Source organism: Calonectris borealis, chromosome 37 (genome assembly GCF_964195595.1).
Source record: "Calonectris borealis chromosome 37, bCalBor7.hap1.2, whole genome shotgun sequence".
Taxonomy (NCBI): Eukaryota; Metazoa; Chordata; class Aves; order Procellariiformes; family Procellariidae; genus Calonectris; species Calonectris borealis.
The window spans coordinates 59,539-85,448 of record NC_134348.1 but is presented as its reverse complement, the minus strand read 5'-3'; the positions used below and the strand labels follow the sequence as shown (position 1 = coordinate 85,448).

General features: G+C 57.9%; 2 protein-coding genes and 1 long non-coding RNA gene across 7 annotated transcripts in view; 1 reads left to right on the top strand and 2 right to left on the bottom strand.

Moving 5' to 3' along the window:
- Positions 1–25,002, top strand: part of LOC142074505 (pre-mRNA-processing factor 39-like) — a 28,420-nt gene extending 3,418 nt beyond the window's left edge. For 2 of the 3 annotated variants that reach the window (XM_075135168.1, XM_075135166.1), the window contains exons 4-14: positions 1,311–1,429; positions 1,529–1,696; positions 3,334–3,520; positions 5,298–5,405; positions 5,485–5,649; positions 6,779–6,905; positions 15,545–15,813; positions 17,005–17,189; positions 17,308–17,382; positions 19,331–19,457; positions 24,877–25,002. In XM_075135168.1, the coding sequence (XP_074991269.1) occupies positions 1,311–1,429; positions 1,529–1,696; positions 3,334–3,520; positions 5,298–5,405; positions 5,485–5,649; positions 6,779–6,905; positions 15,545–15,813; positions 17,005–17,189; positions 17,308–17,382; positions 19,331–19,457; positions 24,877–24,987 (1,641 nt within the window). In that variant the 3' untranslated portion in view covers positions 24,988–25,002. Of the gene's footprint in view, positions 1–1,310; positions 1,430–1,528; positions 1,697–3,333; positions 3,521–5,297; positions 5,406–5,484; positions 5,650–6,778; positions 6,906–15,544; positions 15,814–17,004; positions 17,190–17,307; positions 17,383–19,330; positions 19,458–19,551; positions 19,689–24,876 lie in introns of those variants that run through there. The other variant, XM_075135167.1, reaches the window with a different exon arrangement.
- LOC142074512 (uncharacterized) lies at positions 19,921–20,958 on the bottom strand. 3 transcript variants are annotated; one of them, XR_012670622.1, is made up of 3 exons: positions 20,454–20,958; positions 20,062–20,368; positions 19,921–19,975 (listed from the first exon to the last, which is right to left on the bottom strand). It is a non-coding gene; the product is annotated as an uncharacterized LOC142074512 (long non-coding RNA). The 3 variants fall into 3 exon arrangements; XR_012670624.1 differs by having other exon boundaries at positions 20,062–20,452; positions 20,617–20,957; XR_012670623.1 differs by having other exon boundaries at positions 20,146–20,368; positions 20,454–20,956.
- Positions 21,896–24,956, bottom strand: MRPL49 (mitochondrial ribosomal protein L49). Its single transcript, XM_075135179.1, is given in 6 exon segments — positions 21,896–21,942; positions 21,945–22,038; positions 22,131–22,177; positions 22,180–22,239; positions 23,321–23,480; positions 24,854–24,956. Coding segments are annotated over 6 exon segments (480 nt in total). The 5' UTR covers positions 24,926–24,956.
- Positions 25,003–25,910: the final 908 nt, after the last annotated feature.

Below are 25,910 nucleotides of genomic sequence, written 5' to 3'. Positions count from 1 at the left end.
CAGAGGGGGGTGTTTTGGGGGTCCCTGCACTGGTTTTTGGGGTGTCACCCCATGTTTCCCCCTCTTTGTTGGGCAGAGGGGGGTGTTTTGGGGGTCCCCGTGCTGGTTTTTGGGGTGTCACCACATGTTTCCCCCTCTGTAGTGGGCAGAGGGGGGTGTTTTGGGGGTCCCCGCACAGTTTTTGGGGTGTCGCCCCCCCTGTTTCCCCTCTTTGATGGGCAGAGGGGGGTGTTTTGGGGGTCCCCGCACAGTTTTTGGGGTGTCGCCCCCTTGTTTCCCCCTCTTTGGTGGGCAGAGGGGGGTGTTTTGGGGGTCCCTGAGCTGGTTTTTGGGGTGTCACCCCCTGTTTCCCCTCTTTGTTGGGCAGAGGGGGGTGTTTTGGGGGTCCCCACACAGTTTTTGGGGTGTCACCCCCCTGTTTCCCCTCTTTGGTGGGCAGAGGGGGGTGTTTTGGGGGTCCCTGTGCTGGTTTTTGGGGTGTTGCCCCCTTGTTTCCCCCTCTTTGGTGGGCAGAGGGGGGTGTTTTGGGGGTCCCCACACAGTTTTTGGGGTGTCACCCCATGTTTCCCCTCTTTGTTGGGCAGAGGGGGGTGTTTTGGGGGTCCCCACGCTGGTTTTTGGGGCGTCACCCCCTGTTTCCCCCTCTTTGGTGGGCAGAGGGGGGTGTTTTGGGGGTCCCCGTGCTGGTTTTTGGGGTGTCACACCCTGTTTCCCCTCTTTGTTGGGCAGAGGGGGGTGTTTTGGGGGTCCCTGCACTGGTTTTTGGGGTGTCGCCCCCTTGTTTCCCCCTCTTTGCTGGGCAGAGGGGGGTGTTTTGGGGGTCCCCGCACAGTTTTTGGGGTGTCGCCCCCTTGTTTCCCCCTCTTTGCTGGGCAGAGGGGGGTGTTTTGGGGGTCCCTGCGCTGTTTTTTGGGGTGTCACCCCGTTTCCCCTCTTTGCTGGGCAGACGGGGCTGTTTTGGGGGTCTCCACCCTGTTTTTGGGGTGTCACCCCCTGTTTCCCCCTCTTTGCTGGGCAGACAGGGGTGTTTTGGGGGTCCCCACCCTGTTTTCGGGGCGTCACCCCGTTTCCCCTCTTTGCTGGGCAGACGGGGGTGTTTTGGCCCTCCCCGGGCTATTTTGGGGGGGGGCCTCCACCCCATTTCCACCCTCCTTTTACCCCCCCAAAACCTCCCGCACCCCTTCAGGCTCTTCCCCCCCCCCCCCCCCCGATGACATTTTGGGTCATTTCCCCCTATTTTTTAGCCCGGGGGCGACTCCCCCCACCCGCTGGGGGTCCCCTCGCTGAACTCTCGGGGGTCCCCCCGGCAGGTTTTTGAGCGGGGGCTGCAGTCCATCCCCCTCAGCATGGACCTCTGGATCCACTACATCTCCTACCTCCAATCCACCCTGGACATGAATCTTCCCGAATCCATCCCAAAAATCCGCGGGTACGTACCGGCCGCGGCGCCAAACGAGGCTCCGGCGATCGCCGCGGCGCCCGTCCCACCTTCCCGGTTTGTTTTTTTTTTTTTCCTCCTCTCCGGTAGCGTTTTCGAGGCGGCGGTGGCGGCGGCCGGCATGGATTTCCGTTCGGATAAATTATGGGAGCTTTACGTGGAATGGGAACGGGAACAGGGAGACCTGCGAGCCGTCACCGGGATTTACGACCGCGTCCTTTCCATGCCCACGCAGCTCTACAACCACCACTGGGAGAAGTACGTCCTCGCTCCGGCGCGGAAAATAACCCCCGCCGCGTTAAAAATTCCCTACGGAAAAGAATATTTGCGGCGGTAAAATATCCCGGCGGCAAAATATCCCTGCGGGAAATAACCGCAGCGGCAAAATATCCCCGGGGAAAATAGCCGAGGGGGGGAATATCCCCGGGGAAAATACCCGAGGGAGGGAATATCCCCAGGGAAAATACCCACGGGGGAGAAATATCCCTGTGGAAAATACCCATGGGGGAGAAATATCCCTGTGGAAAATACCTGGGGGGGGAAATATTCCTGCAGGAAATAACCGCAGCGGCAAAATATCCCCGTGGAAAATAGCAGCCGCAAAATATTCTTGCGGAAAATACCCACGGGGTGGAATATCCCTGTGGAAAATACCCATGGGGGGGAAATATCCCTATGGAAAATACCCACGGGGGGAATATCCCTGTGGAAAATACCCATGGGGGTAAAATATCCCCACGGAAAATACCCGGGGAGGGAAATATCCCTACGGAAAATACCCGAGGGGGAAAATATCCCCAGGGAAAATACCCACGGGGGCAAAATATCCCTGTAGAAAATACCTGAGGGGGTAAAATATCCCCACGGAAAATACCCAGGAGTAAAATATCCCTGTGGAAAATACCCCGGGAGGGGAAATATCCCCATGGAAAATACCCAGAGTGGGAAACATCCCTGTGGAAAACACTGAGGGGGGGAAAATATCCCTGTGGAAATTACCCACGGGGGTAAAATATCCCCATGGAAAATACCCGGGGTGGAAAATATCCCCACGCAAAATAGTGAAGGGGGAAAATATCCCGGTGGGAAATACCCCGGGAGGGGAAATATCCCCATGGAAAATACTGAAGGGATAAAATATCCCTGCGGAAAATACCTGAGGGGGCAAAATATCCCCACAGAAAACACCGAGGGGGGAAATATCCCCATGGAAAATACCCGGGGGGGGGAAATATCCCTGTGGAAAATACCCGAGGGGGGGAAATATCCCTGTGGAAAATACCTGAGGGGGGAAATATCCCTGTGGAAAATACCCGAGGGGGGGAAATATCCCCGTGGAAAATACCTGAGGGGGGAAATATCCCTGTGGAAAATACCCGAGGGGGGGAAATATCCCCCCGGAAAATACCTGGGGGGGAAATATCCCCGTGGAAAACCCCCGGGGGGGGGAAATATCCCTGTGGAAAATACCCGGGGGGGGAAATATCCCTGTGGAAAATACCCGGGGGGGGAAATATCCCCACGGAAAATACCTGGGGGGGAAATATCCCCGTGGAAAATAACCCGGGGGAGGAATATCCCTGTGGAAAATACCCGGGGGGGGAAATATCCCCGTGGAAAATAACCCGGGGGAGGAATATCCCTGTGGAAAGTACCCCGGGGGGCAAAATATCCCCGTGGAAAATACCCGTGGGGGGGAAATATCCCCGTGGAAGACACCTGGGGGGGGGGAATATCCCCGTGGAAAACACCCGGGGGGGGAAATATCCCTGTGGAAAATACCCAGGGGGGGAAATATCCCTGTGGAAAATACCCGGGGGGGGAAATATCCCCACGGAAAATACCCGGGGGGGGAAATATCCCGGTGGAAAACCCCCGTGGGCCCCCTCCCGCAGGTTCAAGGAGCACGTCCTGCGCCACCCCCCCAAGGACATCCTGTCCCCCGAGGAGCTGCTCTGGGTCCAGTCCAAACTGGCCACCGACCCCGTGCCGAAACCGCCGGAGCCGGAGGGGGCGGAAGCGCCGCCGGGAGAGGACCCCCCCCCCGGCGTGGAGGGGAAAGCGGCGGCCGCCGACGCCCAGGTAAGCACCCAAAATTGGGGGGATCCTGGGGGGGTTTTTGGGGACCCGTATCCCGTTTTAATTCCCGCCCGTATCCCGTTTTAATTCCCGCCCGTATCCCGTTTTAATTCCCGCGCGTATCCCGTTTAATTCCCGCGCGTATCCCGTTTAATTCCCGCCCGTATCCCGGTTTAATTCCCCCCCGTATCCCGGTTTAATTCCCCCCCGTATCCCGTTTAATTCCCGCGCGTATCCCGTTTAATTCCCACCCGTATCCCATTTTAATTCCCGCCCGTATCCCGGTTTAATTCCCGCCCGTATCCCGGTTTAATTCCCCCCCACATCCCGTTTAATTCCCCCCCGCATCCCGGTTTAATTCCCCCCCGTATCCCGTTTTAATTCCCGCCCGTATCCCATTTAATTCCCCCCCGTATCCCATTTAATTCCCCCCCGTATCCCGTTTTAATTCCCGCCCGTATCCCGTTTAATTCCCCCCGTATCCCATTTTAATTCCTGCCCGTATCCCGTTTTAATTCCCGCCCGTATCCCGTTTAATTCCCGCCCGTATCCCGTTTAATTCCCCCCCATCCCGTTTTAATTCCCCCCCGTATTCCGTTTAATTCCCCCCCGTATCCCGTTTAATTCCCGCCCGTATCCCGTTTAATTCCCGCCCGTATCCCGGTTTAATTCCCGCCCGTATCCCATTTAATTCCCGCCCGTATCCCCGTTTAATTCCCGCCCGTATCCCGTTTAATTCCTGCCCGTATCCCGTTTTAATTCCCCCCCGTATCCCGTTTAATTCCCCCCCATATCCCGGTTTAATTCCCCCCCGTATCCCGTTTAATTCCCCCCCGTATCCCGTTTTAATTCCCCCCCGTATCCTGTTTAATTCCCGCCCGTATCCTGTTTTAATTCCCGCCCGTATCCCGTTTAATTCCCCCCCATATCCCGTTTAATTCCCGCCCGTATCCCGTTTTAATTCCCGCCCGTATCCCGTTTTAATTCCCCCCCGTATCCCGTTTAATTCCCCCCCGCATCCCGTTTAATTCCCCCCCGCATCCCGTTTTAATTCCCGCCCGTATCCCGTTTAATTCCCGCCCGTATCCCGTTTAATTCCCGCCCGTATCCCATTTTAATTTCCGCCCGTATCCCGTTTAATTCTCCCCCGCATCCCGTTTAATTCTCCCCCGCATCCCGTTTTAATTCCCGCCCGTATCCCGGTTTAATTCCCCCCCGTATCCCGGTTTAATTCCCCCCCGTATCCCGGTTTAATTCCCCCCCGCATCCCGGTTTAATTCCCCCCCGCATCCCGGTTTAATTCCCCCCCGTATCCCGGTTTAATTCCCCCCCGTATCCCGTTTAATTCCCGCCCGTATCCCGTTTTAATTCCCGCCCGTATCCCGTTTAATTCCCGCCCGTATCCCGTTTTAATTCCCGCCCGTATCCCGTTTTAATTCCCCCCCGTATCCCGGTTTAATTCCCCCCCGTATCCCGTTTAATTCCCCCCCACATCCCGTTTAATTCCCCCCTGCATCCCATTTAATTCCCCCCCGTATCCCGTTTAATTCCCCCCCATATCCCGGTTTAATTCCCCCCCGTATCCCATTTAATTCCCGCCCGTATCCCATGTAATTCCCCCCCGTATCCCATTTTAATTCCTGCCCATATCCCGTTTTAATTCCCCCCCGTATCCCGTTTAATTCCCCCCCGTATCCCGGTTTAATTCCTCCTTGTATCCCGTTTAATTCCCCCCCCGTATCCCGGTTTAATCCCCCCCCGTATCCCGTTTAATTCCCAGGAGGATTTAGACCAGGAGAAAATCCGGGAGCTGGTGATCTCCATGCGACAACAAATCTACGCTCAAAACGAGGCAGAAGTCAGCAAACGTTGGAATTTCGAGGACGGGGTACGGCGGGCGGGGTCGAGCGCCCCTCTGTCGCGATAGAGCCCCCCCCCCCCAACACCCGCGCCCCCTCTTCCGGCAGATCAAGCGTCCGTACTTCCACGTCAAGCCGCTGGAACGGGCCCAGCTGCGGAACTGGCGGGATTACCTGGACTACGAGATGGCGGCCGGCTCCCACGAGCGCACCATCGTCCTCTTCGAGCGCTGCGTCATCGCCTGCGCCCTCTACGAGGAGTTCTGGATCAAGGTGAGCGCCCCCGCCCCCGGTTCCCCGCGGCTGGATCCCCCCCCTCATTCCCCTCCGAAAGGAAAAGAAAAAATCGGAAAAAAGGAAAAAAAAATCAAAAAAAAAGAAAAAAAAAAAGGAAAAAAAAAGAAAAAATCAAAAAAAAAATCAAAAAAAGAAAAAATCAAAAAAAGAAAAATCAAAAAAAGAAAAAATCAAAAAAAGAAAAAATCAAAAAAAGAAAAATCAAAAGGGAAAAAAAAAGAAAAATCAAAAAAGGAAAAAATTAAAAAAATTTAAAAAAAAAACAAAAAAAAAGAAAAAAGAATGAAAAAAGAAAAAAAGAAAAAAAAAGAAAAGAAAAAAGAAAAAATGAAAAAAGAAAAAAAAGAAAAAAAAAGAAAAAAGAAAAAAGAAAAGAAAAAGAAAAAAAAAGAAGAAAGAAAAAAAAGAAAAAAGAAAGAAAAAAGAAAGAAAAAAAAGAAAAAAGAAAAGAAAAAAAAAGAAAAAAAGAAAAAAGAAAAAAGAAAAAAAAAAGAAAAAGAAAAAAAAGAGAAAAAAAATTAAAAAAAGAAAAAATCAAAAAAATCAGAAAAAAAGAAAAAGAAAAAAAGAAAAAAAAAGAAAAATATTTAAAAAATATTTAAAAAAAGAAAAAATCAAAAAAAGAAAACATTTTAAAGAAAAAAAGAAAAAAAAGAAAAAATTTTAAAAAAAAAAAAAGAAAAAATCAAAAAAAGAGAAAAAAATTTAAAAAACAGAAAAAAAAATCAAAAAAAAAAAGAAAAAACCCCAAACCCCACCCCAAAACAAAACCAGGTTCACCTGGGGGGGTTGTTCCCCCCCCCCCCCCCCCGCGGACGGCGGGGGCTGATTTCACCTCCTTCCTCCCCCCCCCCAACGCCCCTTTTCTTAAATTCCGCTGCTTTTTTACCCGCCCGCGGCCACCTCCCCCCCCCGCCCAAGAGCCCGCAGGAAATTCGGCAGAGAGGGGCCTGAACGTGAGTGCCCCCCCCCCGACGTCGCGCAGCCCCGCCCGGCCGGGCGGCGGGGGGATGCTCACGCGTCCGTCTGTCTGTCCCCCCCCTCCCCCACCCCCACCCCCCTCGCCTCTTTTTCCGCCTTTTTTTTTGGGTTTGATTCCTTCCAGTACACCAAATATCTGGAAAACCACACGGTGACGGGAGCCCGCAGCGTTTTCCAGCGAGCGTGCGGCTATCACCTGCCCCGGAAACCCAACATCCACCTCCTCTGGGCGGCTTTTGAGGAGAAACAAGGTGGGGTGACCCCCAAACGGGCGATTTTTGGGGTGCGGGGGGGTCGGCGGGATCCAAAAATGGGGTTTTTTTGGGGGCGCGGGGGGCCGTGGCCGACGCCAAAACGGCCTCGGTTTTCAGCTGCGTTTCGCTGCGAAATGCTCCGGTGTTGGAGGGGGAGGTCACGTTTCGCAGCAAAACGCCGCGGTTTTGGGGCGGAGACGCCGTCTTTCACCCCAAATTGCTTTTTTTTTTGCGGGGTGAGGTGACGTGCGTCACCCCAAAAGCCTCCGTTGTGGGGCTGGGACGTCAAATTTCACCCCAAAATGCTCTGGTTTGGGGCAGAGGAGACGCGTTTCAGCCCAAAACGCCCCGTTTTCAGGCTAAAATGCCACATTTCACCCCAAAATCCCTCATTTTCAGGCTAAAATGCCGCATTTCACCCCAAAACGCCCCATTTTCGGGCTAAAATGCCGCATTTCACCCAAAAACGCCCCATTTTCGGGCTAAAATGCCACATTTCACCCCAAAATCCTCCCTTTTGGGGCTGAGACATCAAATTTCACCGCAAAATGCTCTGGTTTGGGGCAGAAAGGCTGTGTTTCACCCCAAAACGCCCCATTTTCGGGCTAAAATGCCACATTTCACCCCAAAACGCCCCATTTTCGGGCTAAAGTGCCGCATTTCACCCCAAAACGCCCCATTTTCGGGCTAAAATGCCACATTTCACCCCAAAACGCCCCATTTTCGGGCTAAAATGCCACATTTCACCCCAAAATCCCTCATTTTCAGGCTAAAATGCTGCATTTCACCCCAAAACGCCCCTTTTTTTGGGCCGACATGCCACATTTCACCCCAAAATCCTCCGGCCCCCCAAAACGGCCTCGGTTTTCAGCTGCGTTTCGCTGCGAAATGCTCCGGTGTTGGAGGGGGAGGTCACGTTTCACAGCAAAACGCCGCGGTTTTGGGGCGGAGACGCCGTCTTTCACCCCAAATTGCTTTTTTTTTTGCGGGGTGAGGTGACGTGCGTCACCCCAAAAGCCTCCGTTGTGGGGCTGAGACATCAAATTTCACCCCAAAATGCTCTGGTTTGGGGCAGAAAGGCTGCGTTTCACCCCAAAACGCCCCATTTTCAGGCTAAAATGCCACATTTCACCCCAAAATCCCTCATTTTCAGGCTAAAATGCCGCATTTCACCCCAAAACGCCCCATTTTCGGGCTAAAATGCCGCATTTCACCCAAAAACGCCCCATTTTCAGGCTAAAATGCCACATTTCACCCCAAAATCCTCCCTTTTGGGGCTGAGACATCAAATTTCACCGCAAAATGCTCTGGTTTGGGGCAGAAAGGCTGTGTTTCACCCCAAAACGCCCCATTTTCGGGCTAAAATGCCGCATTTCACCCCAAAACGCCCCATTTTCGGGCTAAAATGCCGCATTTCACCCCAAAACGCTCCATTTTCAGGCTAAAATGCCACGTTTCACCCCAAAACGCCCCATTTTCAGGCTAAAGTGCCACATTTCACCCCAAAACGCTCCATTTTCGGGCTAAAATGCCACATTTCACCCCAAAACGCCCCATTTTCGGGCTAAAGTGCCACATTTCACCCCAAAACGCCCCATTTTCGGGCTATGGTGCCACATTTCACCCCAAAACGCCCCATTTTCGGGCTATGGTGCCACATTTCACCCCAAAACGCCCCATTTTCGGGCTAAAGTGCCACATTTCACCCCAAAACGCCCCATTTTCGGGCTAAAGTGCCGCATTTCACCCCAAAACGCCCCATTTTCGGGCTAAAGTGCCGCATTTCACCCCAAAACGCCCCATTTTCGGGCTAAAGTGCCGCATTTCACCCCAAAACGCCCCATTTTCGGGCTAAAGTGCCGCATTTCACCCCAAAACGCCCCATTTTCGGGCTAAAATGCCACATTTCACCCCAAAACGCCCCATTTTCGGGCTAAAATGCCACATTTCACCCCAAAATCCCTCATTTTCAGGCTAAAATGCTGCATTTCACCCCAAAACGCCCCTTTTTTTGGGCCGACATGCCACATTTCACCCCAAAATCCTCCGGCCCCCCAAAACGGCCTCGGTTTTCAGCTGCGTTTCGCTGCGAAATGCTCCGGTGTTGGAGGGGGAGGTCACGTTTCACAGCAAAACGCCGCGGTTTTGGGGCGGAGACGCCGTCTTTCACCCCAAATTGCTTTTTTTTTTGCGGGGTGAGGTGACGTGCGTCACCCCAAAAGCCTCCGTTGTGGGGCTGAGACGTCAAATTTCACCCCAAAATGCTCTGGTTTGGGGCAGAGGAGACGCGTTTCAGCCCAAAACGCCCCGTTTTCAGGCTAAAATGCCACATTTCACCCCAAAATCCCTCATTTTCAGGCTAAAGTGCCACATTTCACCCCAAAACGCCCCATTTTCGGGCTAAAATGCCACATTTCACCCCAAAACGCCCCATTTTCGGGCTAAAATGCCGCATTTCACCCCAAAACGCCCCGTTTTCGGGCTAAAATGCCGCATTTCACCCCAAAACGCCCCATTTTCGGGCTAAAATGCCGCATTTCACCCCAAAACGCCCCATTTTCAGGCTAAAATGCCACATTTCACCCCAAAACGCCCCATTTTCGGGCTAAAATGCCACATTTCACCCCAAAACGCCCCATTTTCAGGCTAAAATGCCACATTTCACCCCAAACCGCCCCGTTTTCAGGCTAAAATGCCACATTTCACCCCAAACCGCCCCATTTTCGGGCTAAAGTGCCACATTTCACCCCAAAACGCCCCATTTTCGGGCTAAAGTGCCACATTTCACGCCAAAACGCCCCATTTTCAGGCTAAAGTGCCACATTTCACCCCAAAACGCCCCATTTTCGGGCTAAAGTGCCGCATTTCACCCCAAAACGCCCCATTTTCGGGCTAAAATGCCACATTTCACCCCAAAACGCCCCATTTTCGGGCTAAAATGCCACATTTCACCCCAAAATCCCTCATTTTCAGGCTAAAATGCTGCATTTCACCCCAAAACGCCCCTTTTTTTGGGCCGACATGCCACATTTCACCCCAAAATCCTCCGGCCCCCCAAAACGGCCTCGGTTTTCAGCTGCGTTTCGCTGCGAAATGCTCCGGTGTTGGAGGGGGAGGTCACGTTTCACAGCAAAACGCCGCGGTTTTGGGGCGGAGACGCCGTCTTTCACCCCAAATTGCTTTTTTTTTTGCGGGGTGAGGTGACGTGCGTCACCCCAAAAGCCTCCGTTGTGGGGCTGAGACGTCAAATTTCACCCCAAAATGCTCTGGTTTGGGGCAGAGGAGACGCGTTTCAGCCCAAAACGCCCCGTTTTCAGGCTAAAATGCCACATTTCACCCCAAAATCCCTCATTTTTGGGCTAAAATGCCACATTTCACCCCAAAACGCCCCATTTTCGGGCTAAAGTGCCACATTTCACGCCAAAACGCCCCGTTTTCGGGCTAAAGTGCCGCATTTCACCCCAAAACGCCCCATTTTCGGGCTAAAGTGCCGCATTTCACCCCAAAATCCCTCATTTTCAGGCTAAAATGCTGCATTTCACCCCAAAACGCCCCATTTTCAGGCTAAAATGCCACATTTCACCCCAAAACGCCCCATTTTCAGGCTAAAATGCCGCATTTCACCCCGAAACGCCCCATTTTCAGGCTAAAATGCCACATTTCACCCCGAAATCCCTCATTTTCAGGCTAAAATGCTGCATTTCACCCCAAAACGCTCCTTTTTTTGGGCCGACATGCCACGTTTCACCCCAAAAGCCTCCGTTTTGGGGCTGAGACGTCAAATTTCACTCCAAAATGCTCTGCTTTGGGGCAGAAAGGCTGCGTTTCACCCCAAAACGCCCCATTTTCGGGCTAAAATGCCACATTTCACCCCAAAACGCCCCATTTTCGGGCTAAAGTGCCGCATTTCACCCCAAAACGCTCCATTTTCAGGCTAAAATGCCACATTTCACCCCAAAACACCCCTTTTTTTGGGCCGACATGCCACGTTTCACCCCAAAAGCCTCTGTTTTGGGGCTGAGACGTCAAATTTCACTCCAAAATGCTCTGGTTTGGGGCAGAAAGGCTGTGTTTCACCCCAAAACGCCCCATTTTCGGGCTAAAATGCCACATTTCACCCCAAAACGCCCCATTTTCGGGCTAAATTGCCACATTTCACCCCAAAACGCCCCATTTTCAGGCTAAAGTGCCACATTTCACCCCAAAAGGCCCCATTTTCGGGCTAAAGTGCCACATTTCACCCCAAAAGGCCCCATTTTCGGGCTAAAATGCCACATTTCACCCCAAAACGCCCCGTTTTCGGGCTCAAATGCCACATTTCACCCCAAAACGCCCCGTTTTCGGGCTCAAATGCCACATTTCACCCCAAAACGCCCCGTTTTCGGGCTCAAATGCCACATTTCACCCCAAAACGCCCCGTTTTCGGGCTAAAATGCCACATTTCACCCCAAAACGCCCCATTTTCAGGCTAAAATGCTGCATTTCACCCCAAAACGCCCCTTTTTTTGGGCCGACATGCCATGTTTCACCCCAAAATCCTCCGTTTTGGGGCTGAGACGTCAAATTTCACCCCAAAATGCTCTGGTTTGGGGCAGAAAGGCTGCGTTTCACCCCAAAATGCCCCATTTTCAGGCTAAAATGCTACATTTCACCCCAAAACGCCCCATTTTCAGGCTAAAATGCCGCATTTCACCCCAAAACGCCCCATTTTCGGGCTAATATGCCACATTTCACCCCAAAACGCCCCATTTTTGGGCTAAAATGCCGCATTTCACCCCAAAACGCTCCATTTTCAGGCTAAAATGCCACATTTCACCCCTAAACGCCCCTTTTTTTGGGCCGACATGCCACGTTTCACCCCAAAAGCCTCCGTTTTGGGGCTGAGACGTCAAATTTCACCCCAAAATGCTCTGGTTTGGGGCAGAAAGGCTGCGTTTCACCCCAAAACGCCCCATTTTCGGGCTAAAATGCCACATTTCACCCCAAAACGCCCCATTTTCGGGCTAAAGTGCCGCATTTCACCCCGAAACGCTCCATTTTCAGGCTAAAATGCCACATTTCACCCCAAAACGCCCCATTTTCAGGCTAAAATGCCGCATTTCACCCCGAAACGCCCCATTTTCAGGCTAAAATGCCACATTTCACCCCAAAATCCCTCATTTTCAGGCTAAAATGCTGCATTTCACCCCAAAACGCCCCTTTTTTTGGGCCGACATGCCATGTTTCACCCCAAAAGCCTCCGTTTTGGGGCTGAGACGTCAAATTTCACCCCAAAATGCTCTGGTTTGGGGCAGAAAGGCTGCGTTTCACCCCAAAATGCCCCATTTTCAGGCTAAAATGCCACATTTCACCCCAAAACGCCCCATTTTTGGGCTAAAATGCCACATTTCACCCCAAAACGCCCCATTTTCGGGCTAATATGCCGCATTTCACCCCAAAACGCCCCATTTTCAGGCTAAAATGCTACATTTCACCCCAAAACGCCCCATTTTCAGGCTAAAATGCCGCATTTCACCCCAAAACGCCCCATTTTCGGGCTAAAATGCCACATTTCACCCGAAACGCCCCATTTTCAGGTTAAAATGCTACATTTCACCCCAAAACGCCCCATTTTCAGGCTAAAGTGCCACATTTCACCCCAAAACGCCCCTTTTTTGGGCTGACACGCCACATTTCACCCCCAAATCCTCTGGTTTTGGGCTAAGATGTCAAATTTCACCCCAAAATGTTCCCATTTTGGGGCGCAGGGGCTGCATTTCACCCCAAAACGCCCCATTTTGGGGCTGAGACGCTGCGTTGCGCCCCTAAATGCTCCTTTTTCGAGCTGAAATGCTGCATTTTGTCCCCAAATGTGCCGTTTCCGGGGTGGCAGGGTTGCATTTCACCCCAAAACGCTCCTTTTTTGGGGCTTAGATGCCCTATTTCACCCCAAAACGCTCCTCTTTTGGGCTGAGACGTCGAATTGCACCCCAAAATCCTCCTTTTTCCGGCAGTTTACCCCAAAACCGCTCCATTTGTTTATTTAGCACCCTGCATTGCCACCGGATTAACCAGGAGGGGACAAGGCTGCACACAGGGGTCAGCAGCCCCCCCGGGGACCCCCAAACCCCCCCGGGGACCCCCATAAACCCCCCCCACCCCCATCCGTGCCCCGCAGGGCACCTGGAAGAAGCCCAAACCGCTTTATTTAGCCCCAAAACCTGTTCCGCGTTACCACCTCTTTAATGGGAAGGGACGGGGCTGCAAGCGAAGGGCGGGAGCTGCTCTGGGGACCCCCGTAACCCCCCCAGGGACCCCCGTAACCCCCCTGGGGACCCCCAGAACCCCCCCAGGGACCCCCAAACCCCCCCATCCCCATCCGTGCCCCCCAGGGAAGCTGTAGGAACCCAAACCGATTTATTTGGCCTTAAAACCCGTCTTGCGTTGCCACCAGGATTAAGAGGAGGAGACGAGGCTGCACGTGGGGGCAGCAGCTGCCCCGTGGGACCCCAGAACCCCCCCGGGGACCCCCAGAACCCCCCCAGGGACCCCCAAACCCCCCCCATCCCCATCCGTGCCCCCCAGGGAAGCTGTAGGAACCCAAACCGATTTATTTGACCTTAAAACCCGTCTTGCGTTGCCACCAGGATTAAGAGGAGGAGACGAGGCTGCACGTGGGGACAGCAGCTGCCCCGTGGGACCCCAGAACCCCCCCGGGGACCCCCTTAACCCCCCGGGGACCCCCAAACCCCCCCAGGGACCCCCAAACCCCCCCCATCCCCATCTGTGCCCCCCAGGGAAGCTGTAGGAACCCAAACCGATTTATTTGACCTTAAAACCCGTCTTGCGTTGCCACCAGGATTAAGAGGAGATGACGAGGCTGCACGTGGGGGCAGCAACTGCCCCGTGGGACCCCGTAACCCCCCCAGGGACCCCCAGAACCCCCCCGGGGACCCCCAAACCCCCCCCATCCCCATCCGTGCCCCCCAGGGAAGCTGTAGGAACCCAAACCGATTTATTTGACCTTAAAACCCGTCTTGTGTTGCCACCAGGATTAAGAGGAGACGAGGCTGGACGTGGGGGCAGCAGCTGCCCCGTGGGACCCCGTAACCCCCCCGGGGACCCCCAGAAGCACCCCAGGGACCCCCAGAACCACCCCAGGGACCCCCAGAACCCCCCCAGGGACCCCCAAACCCCCCCATCCCCATCCGTGCCCCGCAGGGAACCTGGAGGAACCCAAACCGATTTATTTGGCCTTAAAACCCGTCTTGCGTTGCCACCAGGATTAAGAGGAGGAGACGAGGCTGCACGTGGGGGCAGCAGCTGCCCCGTGGGACCCCGTAACCCCCCCGGGGACCCCCTTAACCCCCCCAGGGACCCCCATAACCCCCCCAGGGACCCCCAAACCCCCCCATCCCCATCTGTGCCCCCCAGGGAAGCTGTAGGAACCCAAACCGATTTATTTGACCTTAAAACCCGTCTTGTGTTGCCACCAGGATTAAGAGGAGACGAGGCTGGACGTGGGGGCAGCAGCTGCCCCGTGGGACCCCGTAACCCCCCCAGGGACCCCCAGAACCCCCCCAGGGACCCCCAAACCCCCCCATCCGTGCCCCGCAGGGAACCTGGAGGAAGCCCAAACCGATTTATTTGACCTTAAAACCCGTCTTGCGTTGCCACCAGGATTAAGAGGAGGAGACGAGGCTGCACGTGGGGACAGCAGCTGCCCCGTGGGACCCCTTAACCCCCCCAGGGACCCCCAGAACCCCCCCAGGGACCCCCAAACCCCCTCCATCCCCATCCGTGCCCCGCAGGGAACCTGGAGGAACCCAAACCGATTTATTTGGCCTTAAAACCCGTCTTGTGTTGCCACCAGGATTAAGAGGAGACGAGGCTGCACGTGGGGGCAGCAGCTGCCCCGTGGGACCCCAGAACCCCCCCGGGGACCCCCAGAACCCCCCCAGGGACCCCCAAACCCCCCCCATCCCCATCCGTGCCCCCCAGGGAAGCTGTAGGAACCCAAACTGATTTATTTGACCTTAAAACCCGCCTTGCGTTGCCACCAGGATTAAGAGGAGGAGACGAGGCTGCACGTGGGGACAGCAACTGCCCCGTGGGACCCCGTAACCCCCCCAGGGACCCCCTTAACCCCCCCAGGGACCCCCAGAAGCCCCCCGGGGACCCCCAAACCCCCCCCATCCCCATCTGTGCCCCCCAGGGAAGCTGTAGGAACCCAAACCGATTTATTTGACCTTAAAACCCGTCTTGCGTTGCCACCAGGATTAAGAGGAGACGAGGCTGCACGTGGGGGCAGCAGCTGCCCCATGGGACCCCTTAACCCCCCCAGGGACCCCCAGAACCACCCCAGGGACCCCCAGAACCCCTCCGGGCACCCCCAAACCCCCCCATCCCCATCCGTGCCCCGCAGGGAACCTGGAGGAAGCCCAAACCGATTTATTTGGCCTTAAAACCCGTCTTGCGTTGCCACCAGGATTAAGGGGAGGAGACGAGGCTGCACGTGGGGACAGCAGCTGCCCCGTGGGACCCCCTTAACCCCCCCAGGGACCCCCAGAACCACCCCAGGGACCCCCATAACCCCCCCAGGGACCCCCATAACCCCCCCGGGGATCCCCTCATCCCTCATCTCTTACCTTTTCCAGGGAATCTGGATGAAGCCCGACGTATCCTACGTTGCTTCGAGGAGGTGGTGCCGGGTTTGGCCATGGTCCGGCTGCGCCGCGTCAGCCTGGAACGACGGCAGGGAAACCTGGAAGAGGCGGAAGCGCTGCTGCTGGAAGCCATGCGCGCTAACGAGGGGCTGCCCCTCGCCTCCTTCTACGCCGTCAAATTGGCTCGGCAAGCCTGCAAGGTGCAGAAAAACCTCGGGAAAGCTCGCAAGGTGTTGGTGGACGCCCTGGAAAAGGATCCGGTGAGGCAGAAAAGCTCATTAGGGCGCTTCGTAACGAGGACCTGGGGAGGGGAGTGGGGGGAGGTTGGGCCCCCACAGCTTGAGCCGGGGTTGTGGGGTGGGATTTCGGTTCCCTCTCAACGTTGTGATCCCGCGGGGGTCTGGGAGTCGCCTGGTCGGGCTCTATAGACCCTGTAAACCCCCTTTTGGGGACCCCCAGACCCCTTCTGGGGACCCCCTACCCCTTTTGGGGAACCCCTACCCCTTTTGGGGACCCACAAACCCCTTTTGGGGACCCAGAGACCACTTCTGGGGACCCACAGACCCCTTCTGAGGACCACTCAGGGGTCCCTAAACACCTCTCAGGACCCCTCAATCCCACTGGGGTCTCTCCAGACCCCACTGGGGACCCCACAGCCCCACTCAGGGGTCCCCAAACCCCCCTCAGGACCCCACAGTCCAACTGGGGGCTCTCCAAACCCCACTGGGGACCCCACAGCCCCACTCAGGGGTCCCCAAACCCCCCTCAGGACCCCACAAACACCCCTGGAGCTCTCCAAACCCCACTGGGGACCCCATAACCTCATGGGGGGGCTCTCCCAACCCCACTGGGGACCCCACAGCCCCACTCAGGGGTCCCCAAACCCCCCTCAGGACCCCACAGTCCAACTGGGGGCTCTCCAAACCCCACTGGGGACCCCATAACCTCATGGGGGGGCTCTCCCAACCCCACTGGGGATCCCCAAACCCCTCTCGGGACCCCACAGTCCAACTGGGGGCTCTCCCAACCCCACTGGGGACCCCACAGCCCCACTCAGGGGTCCCCAAACCCCCCTCAGGACCCCACAGTCCAACTGGGGGCTCTCCAAACCCCACTGGGGACCCCATTTCACCCCTTTTTATCCCCAACTTCTCCTTTTACCCAATTTCACCTCTTTTTGTCCTGATTTCACCTCTTTTTATCCCCAACTTCTCTTTTATCCAATTTCACTTCTTTTTGTCCCCCAATTTCACCCCTTTTTACCCTATTTTACCCTTTTCTGTCCCTCACGGATGAGGGTGGGGGGGGGGGAAGCTCCTAAAACCCCCTTGGAGCCCCCATAACCTCATGGATGAGGGGGTGGGGGGGAAGCTCCTAAAAAACCCCCTTGGGGCCCCCCCCCTACCCCCATGGGGATCCCCCCCCAAATCTGACGGGGCGGGGGGGTGCAGGACAACGCCCGCCTCCACGCCAACCTCCTGGAGATGGAATTCGGGGCCGACGTCCGGCAAAACGAAGGCAACACCATGAGCTGCTTCGAGCGGGCGCTGCGCAGCCCCCTCCCCGACGAAGCCAAACTCCTCTTTTCCCAACGCCGCGTCGAATTCCTGGAGGATTTCGGTTCCAGCATCCACAGGTTGGGGGGGGGAAAAAAAAACCAAAAAAAAAAAACCAAAAAAACCCAAAAACAGCCCAAAAAAATAGCGCGGGGATCCCAAAAAAGGGGTCCTGAGCTCCCCCCCCCCTCCCCGCAGCCTGCTGACGGCGTACGACGAGCACCAGAAGATCCTCAAGCAGCACGCGGCGCGCAAGAGGGCCCCCGAGAACGGGTGAGGGGACCCCGCTTCCTCCCCCTTTTATCCCCCCCCCCCCCCGCCCCCCCCATTTCGCCCCTTTTTGTTCCCCGGTTTTGCCGCTTTTTATCCCAGTTTTTCTGCTTTTGTTCCCCCAGTTTCTCCTCTTTTATCCCGATTTCTCCCTTGCTGTCACTTTTTGTCCCCCAATTTCTCCCCTTTTTGTCCCCCAATTTCTGCCTTTTTGTCCCCCAATTTCTCCCTTTTGTCCCCCAATTTCTCCCCTTTTTGTCCCCCAATTTCTCCCTTTTTGTCCCCCAATTTCTCCCTTTTGTCTCCCAATTTCTCCCTTTTGTCCCCCAATTTCTCCCCTTTTTGTCCCCCAATTTCTCCCTTTTGTCCCCCAATTTCTCCCCTTTTTGTCCCCCAATTTCTCCCTTTTGTCCTGATTTCACCCCTTTTTATCCCCAACTTCTCTTCCTTTTACCCAATTTCACCCCTTTTTTTCCCCCACTTCTCCCCTTTTTACCCTGTTTTGCCCTTTTCTATCCCCCAATTTTTCCCCTTCCCCCCCAATTTCTCCCCTTTTACCCAATTTCACCCCTTTTTTTCCCCCAACTTCTCCCCTTTTACCCAATTTCACCCCTTTTTATCCTGATTTCACCTCTTTTTATCCCCAACTTCTTTTTCCCAACTTCTCCCCTTTTTGTCTCCCAACCTTTCCCTTTTTCACCCTATTTTGCCCTTTTCTATCCCCCAATTTCACCCCTTTTTATCCTGATTTCACCTCTTTTTATCCCCAACTTCTCCTTTTACCCAATTTCACCCCTTTTTGTCTTCCAACTTCTCCCCTTTTTATCCCCCAACTTCTCCCCCTTTTACCCAGTTTCGCCCCTTTTTGTCCCCGTTTCACCCACTTTTATCCCCCAACTTCCCCCCTTTGCCCAGTTTTGCCCCTTTTATCCCGACTTTACCCCTTTTCTCCCAACTTTTTATCCCCCAAATTCTCCCTTTTTATCCCCCAATTTCTCCCCTTTTATCCCCAATTTTTCCTTTTATCCCTGCAACTTCTCCCCTTTTTATTCCGATTTCTCTCCTATTCTTGATTTTCCCTTTTACCCCCCAAATTTTTCTTTTACCCCCCATTTTCACCCATTTTTATCCCCCAATTTCTCCCCTTCCCCCCAATTTCTCCCCTTCCCCCCAATTTCTCCCCTTTTCCTCCCAATTTCTCCCCTTTCCCCCATTTCTCCCTTTCACCCCAATTTCTCCCCTTCCCCCCAATTTCTCCCCTTCCCCCCCAATTTCTCACCCTTTATCTCCCAATTTCTGCCCCTTTATCCCCCACTTTCTCCCCTTCACCCCAATTTCTCCCCTTCACCCCCATTTCTCCCCTTTATCCCCCAATTTCTCCCCTTCCCCCCCAATTTTTCCCCCTTCACCCCCATTTCTCCCCCTTCCCCCCCCAATTTCTCCCCTTTATCCCCCAATTTCTCCCCCTTTATCTCCCAATTTCTGCCTCTATCCCCCCATTTCTCCCCTTCCCCCCAATTTCTCCCCCTTTATCCCCAATTTCCCCCCCTCACCCCCATTTCTCCCCCTTTCCCCCCCAATTTCTCCCCCTCACCCCAATTTCTCCCCTCGCCCCCAATTTCTCCCCTTCACCCCCATTTCTCCCCTTCACCCCCATTTCTCCCCTTTATCCCCCAATTTCTCCCCCTTTCCCCCCCAATTTCTCCCCCTTTATCCCCCAATTTTTCCCCCTTCACCCCAATTTCCCCCCTCACCCCCACTTCTCCCCCTCACCCCAATTTCTCCCCCCTCACCCCAATTTCTCCCCCTCACCCCAATTTCTCCCCTCGCCCCCAATTTCCCCCCTCACCCCCCCAATTTCTCCCCTTTCCCCCCCAATTTCTCCCCCCTCACCCCCATTTCTCCCCTCGCCCCCAATTTCCCCCTCACCCCCCTCTCCCGCTCCCCCCAGCTCGGAGGAACCCGACGACAAACGCCTCCGCCCCGACGAAGCCTCCGCCCTCCTGGGACCCCTCAACTTCTCCTCCTCGGGGGGGGACCTGGGCTCCAACCCCTCCGCCTACAGCTACTGGTACCAGGTCAGTGCGGGGGGGCCCGGGGGGGCCCGGGGGGGCCCGGGGGGGGCCGGGGGGGGCCGGGGGCCGCGCTGACGGACCCCCCCTCTCCCCCCAGCACGGCTACGGCGCCTACGGCTACCAGACGCCGTGGAACTACAACCAGTACTACTCGCAGAGCTGAGCCGGGGACCCCCCCCAGCCCCCCGACTTCGCCCCCCACCCCCTTTTCTAAAACTTTTCCTTTAGTAAAAACACCGTTTCTGGACTTTTTTTTGGCCCCCCCGCCCCCTCACGACGCAGTTTTGGGGGGCAGGGGGATGTAAATAAAGAAGGCGGCGGCGCGGCGAGGAGCCCCCGGCAGCCTTTATTTCATTTTGGGGGGGGGTCTCGGCGCTCGCCGGAGGGGTTTGTTCCATTGGGGGGGGGGGGTTGGTGGTGTTTTGGGGTACCCCAACACTTCAGAGCAGCTTTACGTCTTGTTTCGGGGGGCCTCTTCCGCCTGAGAGGGGGTTCGACTCAGTTTTGGGGTACCCCCGCCGCTTAGGAGCGGCTTTACGTCTTGTTTTGGGGAGCTTCTGCCGTTTAAGAGGGGGGTTCAACTCAGTTTTGGGGTACCCCCCGCCACTTCGGAGCAGCTTTACGTCTTGTTTTGGGGAGCTTCTGCCGTTTAAGAGGGGGGTTCAACTCAGTTTTGGGGTACCCCCGCCACTTCGGAGCAGCTTTACATCTTGTTTTGGGGAGCTTCTGTCGTTTAAGAGGGGGTTCAACTCAGTTTTGGGGTACCCCCCGCCACTTCGGAGCAGCTTTACGTCTTGTTTTGGGGGGCTCTTCCGCTCCCGAGGGGCTTCGGCTCAGTTTTGGGGTACCCCAACACTTCGGAGCAGCTTTACGTCTTGTTTCGGGGGGCCTCTTCCGCCTGAGAGGGGGTTCGACTCAGTTTTGGGGTACCCCCGCCGCTTAGGAGCGGCTTTACGTCTTGTTTTGGGGAGCTTCTGCCGTTTAAGAGGGGCGTTCGACTCACTTTTGGGGTACCCCAACTCTTGGGAGCAGGTTTACATCTTGTTTCGGGGGGTCTTTTTCACTCACGGGGGGTTCGACTCGGTTTCGGGGTACCCCGATGCTTCAGACCAGGTTTACAGCTTGTTTTGGGGAGCCTCTTCCGCTTTAGAGGGCGTTTGACTCAGTTTTGGGGTACCCCAACTCCTGGGAGCAGACTTCCATCTTGTTTTGGGGAGCCTCTGCTGCTTACGAGGGGGTTCCACTCAGTTTTGGGGTACCCCAATACTTCGGAGCAGCTTTACGTCTTGTTTTGGGGGGCTCTTCCACTCCCGAGGGGCTTCGGCTCAGTTTTGGGGTACCCCAATACTTCGGAGCAGGTTTACGTCTTGTTTTGGGGGCTCTTCCACTCCCGAGGGGCTTCGGCTCAGTTTTGGGGTACCCCAATACTTTGGAGCAGGTTTATGTCTTCTTTTGGGGGGCTCTTCCGCTCCCGAGGGGGTTCGGCTCAGTTTTGGGGTACCCTTCCCCTCGGACGTGGTTTTACATCTGATTTTGGGGAGCACCCGCAGCTCGCGAGCGGGTTTGACTCCGTTTCGGGGTCCCCCGCTGCTCAGGAGGGGTTTGGATTCCATTTTGGGGGCTCCCCCGCCCCTCACGAGCAGCTTCACCCCCATTTCGGGGTCCCCCCCTATGAGCAGCTTCACCCCCATTTCGGGGTCCCCCCCCCAAGCAGCCGCCCCCCCATTTCAGTGTCCCCCCCAGACAGTTTCCCCTTCCCATTTTGGGGTCCCCCCCCCCACAAGCAGCTTCACCCCCATTTTGGGGTCCCTACCCCCCCAGCAGCCCCCCCCCCCCCATTTCGGGGCCCCCCCTCCCAAGCAGCCGCCCCCCCATTTCGGGGTCCCCCCCTCCCAAGAAGCTTCAACCCCATTTCGGGGTCCCCCCCAAGCAGCTGCCCCCCCATTTTGGGGTGTCCCCCCCAGCACCCCTCCCATTTCGGGGTCTCACCTTCCCAAGCACCCCCCCCCATTTCGGGGTCCCCACCCAAGCACCCGCCCCCTCATTTTGGGGTCCCCCCCCACGTCAGTTCCAGTTCCCCCCAAGCAGCCGCCCCTCCATTTCGGGGTCTCCCCCCGCAGCACCCCCCCCCCCATTTCGGGGTCTCCCCTTCCCAAGCACCCCCCCCATTTTGGGGTCTCCCCTTCCCAAGCACCCCCCCCCATTTCGGGGTCCCCCCCAAGCACCCCCCCCATTTTGGGGTGTTCCCCCCCCAAGCAGCCGCCCCCCATTTTGGGGTCCCCCCCACGTGTCAATTCCGGTTCCCCCCCAGCACCCCCCCCCCCCCCCATTTCAAGGTCTCCCCCCCAGCACCCCCCCCATTTCGAGGTCCCCCCCATTTCGGGGTCCCCCCCATTTCGGGGTCCCCCCCCAATTTGGGGTCCCCCCCCGTTTTTGGGGTGCTAGAACCCCCTCCGCAGCAGCCACCCCCGCAGCTCCCGCCCCCAGGCCCCCTCACCCGCAGCCTCCCCGTCACCTCGTTCACCTCCACCTCCGCCCGCGCCCCCAGGCCCCCCAAAAACTCCCGCACCTCTCGCTCCAGCGCCTGCGGGGGGGTGAAAAAAAAAAAGGGGGGGGGTCCATTAGCACCCCAAAACCCTGCCCGCCCCCCCCCAGCCCCCCAAAACCCCCCCTCACCCAGACGTCCCCCTCCACGCGCCGCAGCTCCGTCAGGCGGCGCCGGGGTAGAGGGGGAGGTTGTGCAGCCGCGTCCGGCGGACGAAGTAGGGCAGCGCCGGGGGGGGGCCTGGGGGGGGGGGGGGCAGGTGAAGACCCCCCCCAAACCCCCCCCAACCCCCCCTCGGGGGAATAACCCCCCCCTTGGGGGAATTAAACCCCCCCCCGGGGGTAATTAACCCCCCCTTAATTGGCTCCCCCCCCCCCCAATAAGTCGGTCTGGACTGGGAATAAATAGCCCCCCCCCCCCCCCCCATTATCCCCCCCCGGGGTAAATAGCCCCCCCCCCAAATTAGGTAGCCCACTTTAATTGCCCCCCCCGGGGCAAATAGCCCCCCCCCAAGTAGGTAGCCCACTTTAATTGCCCCCCCCCGATAAATATCCCCCCCCCAAAAGTAGGTAGCCCACTTTAATTGCCCCCCCCGATAAATATCCCCCCCCAAAAGTAGGTAGCCCACTTTAATTGCCCCCCCCCGATAAATAGCCCCCCCCCCAAGTAGGTAGCCCACTTTAATTGCCCCCCCCCGATAAATAGCCCCCCCCCAAATTAGGTAGCCCACTTTAATTGACCCCCCCGGGGTAAATAGCCCCCCCCAAAGTAGGTAGCCCACTTTAATTGGCCCCCCGGGGGTAAATAGCCCCCCCCCCCAAGTAGGTAGCCCACTTTAATTGGCCCCCCCGGGGGTAAATAGCCCCCCCCCAAAAGTAGGTAGCCTACTTTAATTGCCCCCCCCCCCCCCCCCCCCGGGTAAGTAGCCCCCCTGTTGCCCCCCCCCGATATAAATAGCCCATTTTTAATTGCCTCCCCCGAAATAAATAGCCCCCCCAATTGCCTTCCCCCCAGGCTAAATAGCCCCCCCCAAAAATAAGTAGCCCACTTTAATTGCCCCCCCCAGCATAAATAGCCCCCCCCCAGGGTAAATAACCCACCCCAATTGCCCCCCCCGGGGTAAATAGCCCCCCCATCACCCCCCCCCCCGAAATAAATGGTCCCCCTTAATTGCCCCCCCCCCGAGCAAACAGCCCCCCATCTCACCCCCCCCGGGGTAAATCCCCCCCCCCCCCAGCGCCATTAATTAGGGCTTGGCACCCCCCGGGGGGGGGGATTTAAGGGAGGGGGGGGTTGTCGTGCCCCCCCCCCCCAAACTGACCTTTTGGGGGGCTCCAGCCCGAGGGGGTGGGGTAGGAGGGGTGCGGGGGGGGGTCGGGGATGCGGGTGGGGGGCAGCAGCCGCTCCACGAAGGCGTAGTCGGCCCTCGACTCCTCGGGGGGGGGGGCCCCCTCGGGGGGAGGGGGGGCTCCCGGAGGGGTCTGGGGGGGGGAGGGGGGACAGTCTGTACCCCCTTAGCAGGGGGTCCCCCCAAATCCCCCCCTCCCTCTCCCCAGGAGCCCCCCCATTTCCCTGGGACCCCCCCCCCAATCCCCTCTCCCTGCGGGTCCCCGAAATCCCCCCTCCCTCCCCCCAAAAGCCCCCCCAAATCCCCCCTGCTTCGCCCCAGCAGCCCCCCCATTTCCCTGGGACCCCCCCCAATCCCTCTCCCTAGGGGCCCCCCCAATTCCTCCCCATTTCCCTGGGACCCCCCCCAATCCCTCTCCCTAGGGCCCCCCCAATTCCTCCCCATTTCCCTGGGACCCCCCCCAATCCCCTCTCCCTGGGGGTCCCCCCAAATCCCCCCGGCCCAGGAGCCCCCCCCCATGTCCCTGGGACAACCCCCCCCCCCAATTCCCTCCCCCCAAAAGCCCCCCCCAAACCTCCCCTCCCTCTCCCCAAAACCCCCCGCTTCTCACTGGGGTCTCCCCAAATCCCCCCTCCCTCCCCCCAAAAGCCCCCCTCCTTCTCCCCAGCAGCCCCCCCATTTCCCTGGGACCCCCCCAATCCCCTCTCCCTGGGGGTCCCCCAAACCCCCTCTCTCTCCCCAGGACCCCCTCAATCCCCTCTCCCTCAGGGTCCCCCCAAACCCCCTCCCTCTCCCCAGGGACCCCCCCAATCCCCTCTCCCTGGGGGTCCCCCAAATCCCCTCCCTCTCCCCAGGGACCCCCCCAATCCCCTCTCCCTGGGGGTCCCCCCAAATCCCCTCCCTCTCCCCAGGGACCCCCCCAATCCCCTCTCCCTGGGGGTCCCCCAAACCCCCTCCCTCTCCCCAGGGACCCCCTCAATCCCCTCTCCCTCAGGGTCCCCCCAAACCCCCTCCCTCTCCCCAGGGACCCCCCCAATCCCCTCTCCCTGGGGGTCCCCCAAATCCCCTCCCTCTCCCCAGGGACCCCCCCAATCCCCTCTCCCTGGGGGTCCCCCCAAATCCCCTCCCTCTCCCCAGGGACCCCCCAATCCCCTCTCCCTGGGGGTCCCCCCAAACCCCCTCCCTCTCCCCAGGGACCCCCCCAATTCCCTCTCCCTCAGGGCCCCCCAAACCCCCTCCCTCTCCCCAGGGACCCCCCCAATCCCCTCTCCCTGGGGGTCCCCCAAACCCCCTCCCTCTCCCCAGGGCCCCCCCAATCCCCTCTCCCTCAGGGCCCCCCAAACCCCCTCCCTCTCCCCAGCCCCCCCCCCGTCTCCCCTCAGGACCCCCCCATCCCCCTCCCCCCCAGGACCCCCCTCCAAATCCCCCTTTCCCCCCCAAAATCCCCCCCCTTCCCCCCCAAATCCCTCCCTCTCCCCCCCAGGACCCCCCCCCCCGCCCCCCTACCTGCACCCCCCTCCATCCCACAGCCCGGCCGAGCGCCCGCAGCCTCCGGCCCAGCCCCGCCATCGCCGCCATCTTGGCACCACCACCACCTCCTTCACCTTCCCGCCGCACGCACGCACGCACGCGTGACGTAAGCACGCCGCCGGCGCCGCCGAGGCCCGGCGCATGCGCAGAGCCGCCCTTTCCGCGGCGCGGTCTCGTCGGCTGAGGAGACGCTGAGGTGAGGCCGCGGCCCTGGGGGGGGGGCCCGGGGGGGTTTGAGGGGCTTTGAGGGGGCTTGGGGGGGCCCTGAGGGGGATTGAGGTGGGGGGGAGGCCTTGGGGGGGAGCTGGGGGGTTCTTGGGGGGCTTGGGGGGAGCCCTGAGGGGGATTGAGGGGGGGAGGCGCCCTGGGAGGCCTTTGGGGGGGCCTGGAGGGTTCTTGGGGGGGCCCTGAGGGGGATTGAGGTGGGGGGGAGGCCTTGGGGGGGAGCTGGGGGGTTCTTGGGGGGCTTGGGGGGACCCTGAGGGGGATTGAGGTGGGGGGGAGGCCTTGGGGGGGAGGTGGGGGGTTCTTGGGGGGGGGCCTGAGGGGGCTTGAGGTGGGGGAGACGCCCTGGGAGGCCTCGGGGGGGGCCTCGGGGGAGCTGGAGGGTTCTTGGGGGGGCTTGGAGGGGGCCCTGGGGGGGATTGAGGTGGGGGGGAGGCCTTGGGGGGGAGCTGGGGGGTTCTTGGGGGGGGCCCTGAGGGGGATTGAGGTGGGGGAGACGCCCTGGGAGGCCTTGGGGGGGAGCTGGGGGGTTCTTGGGGGCGCCCTGAGGGGTCTTGAGGTGGGGGAGACGCCCTGGGAGGCCCTCGGGGGGGGCTGAGGGGGAGCTGGAGGGTTCTTGGGGGGGCTTGGGGGGAGCCCTGAGGGGGATTGAGGTGGGGAGATGCCCTGGGAGGCCTTTGGGGGGGCCTGGAGGGTTCTTGGAGGGGGCCCTGAGGGGGATTGAGGTGGGGGGGAGGCCTTGGGGGGGAGCTGGGGGGTTCTTGGGGGACTTGGGGAGGCCCTGAGGGGGATTGAGGTGGGGGGGAGG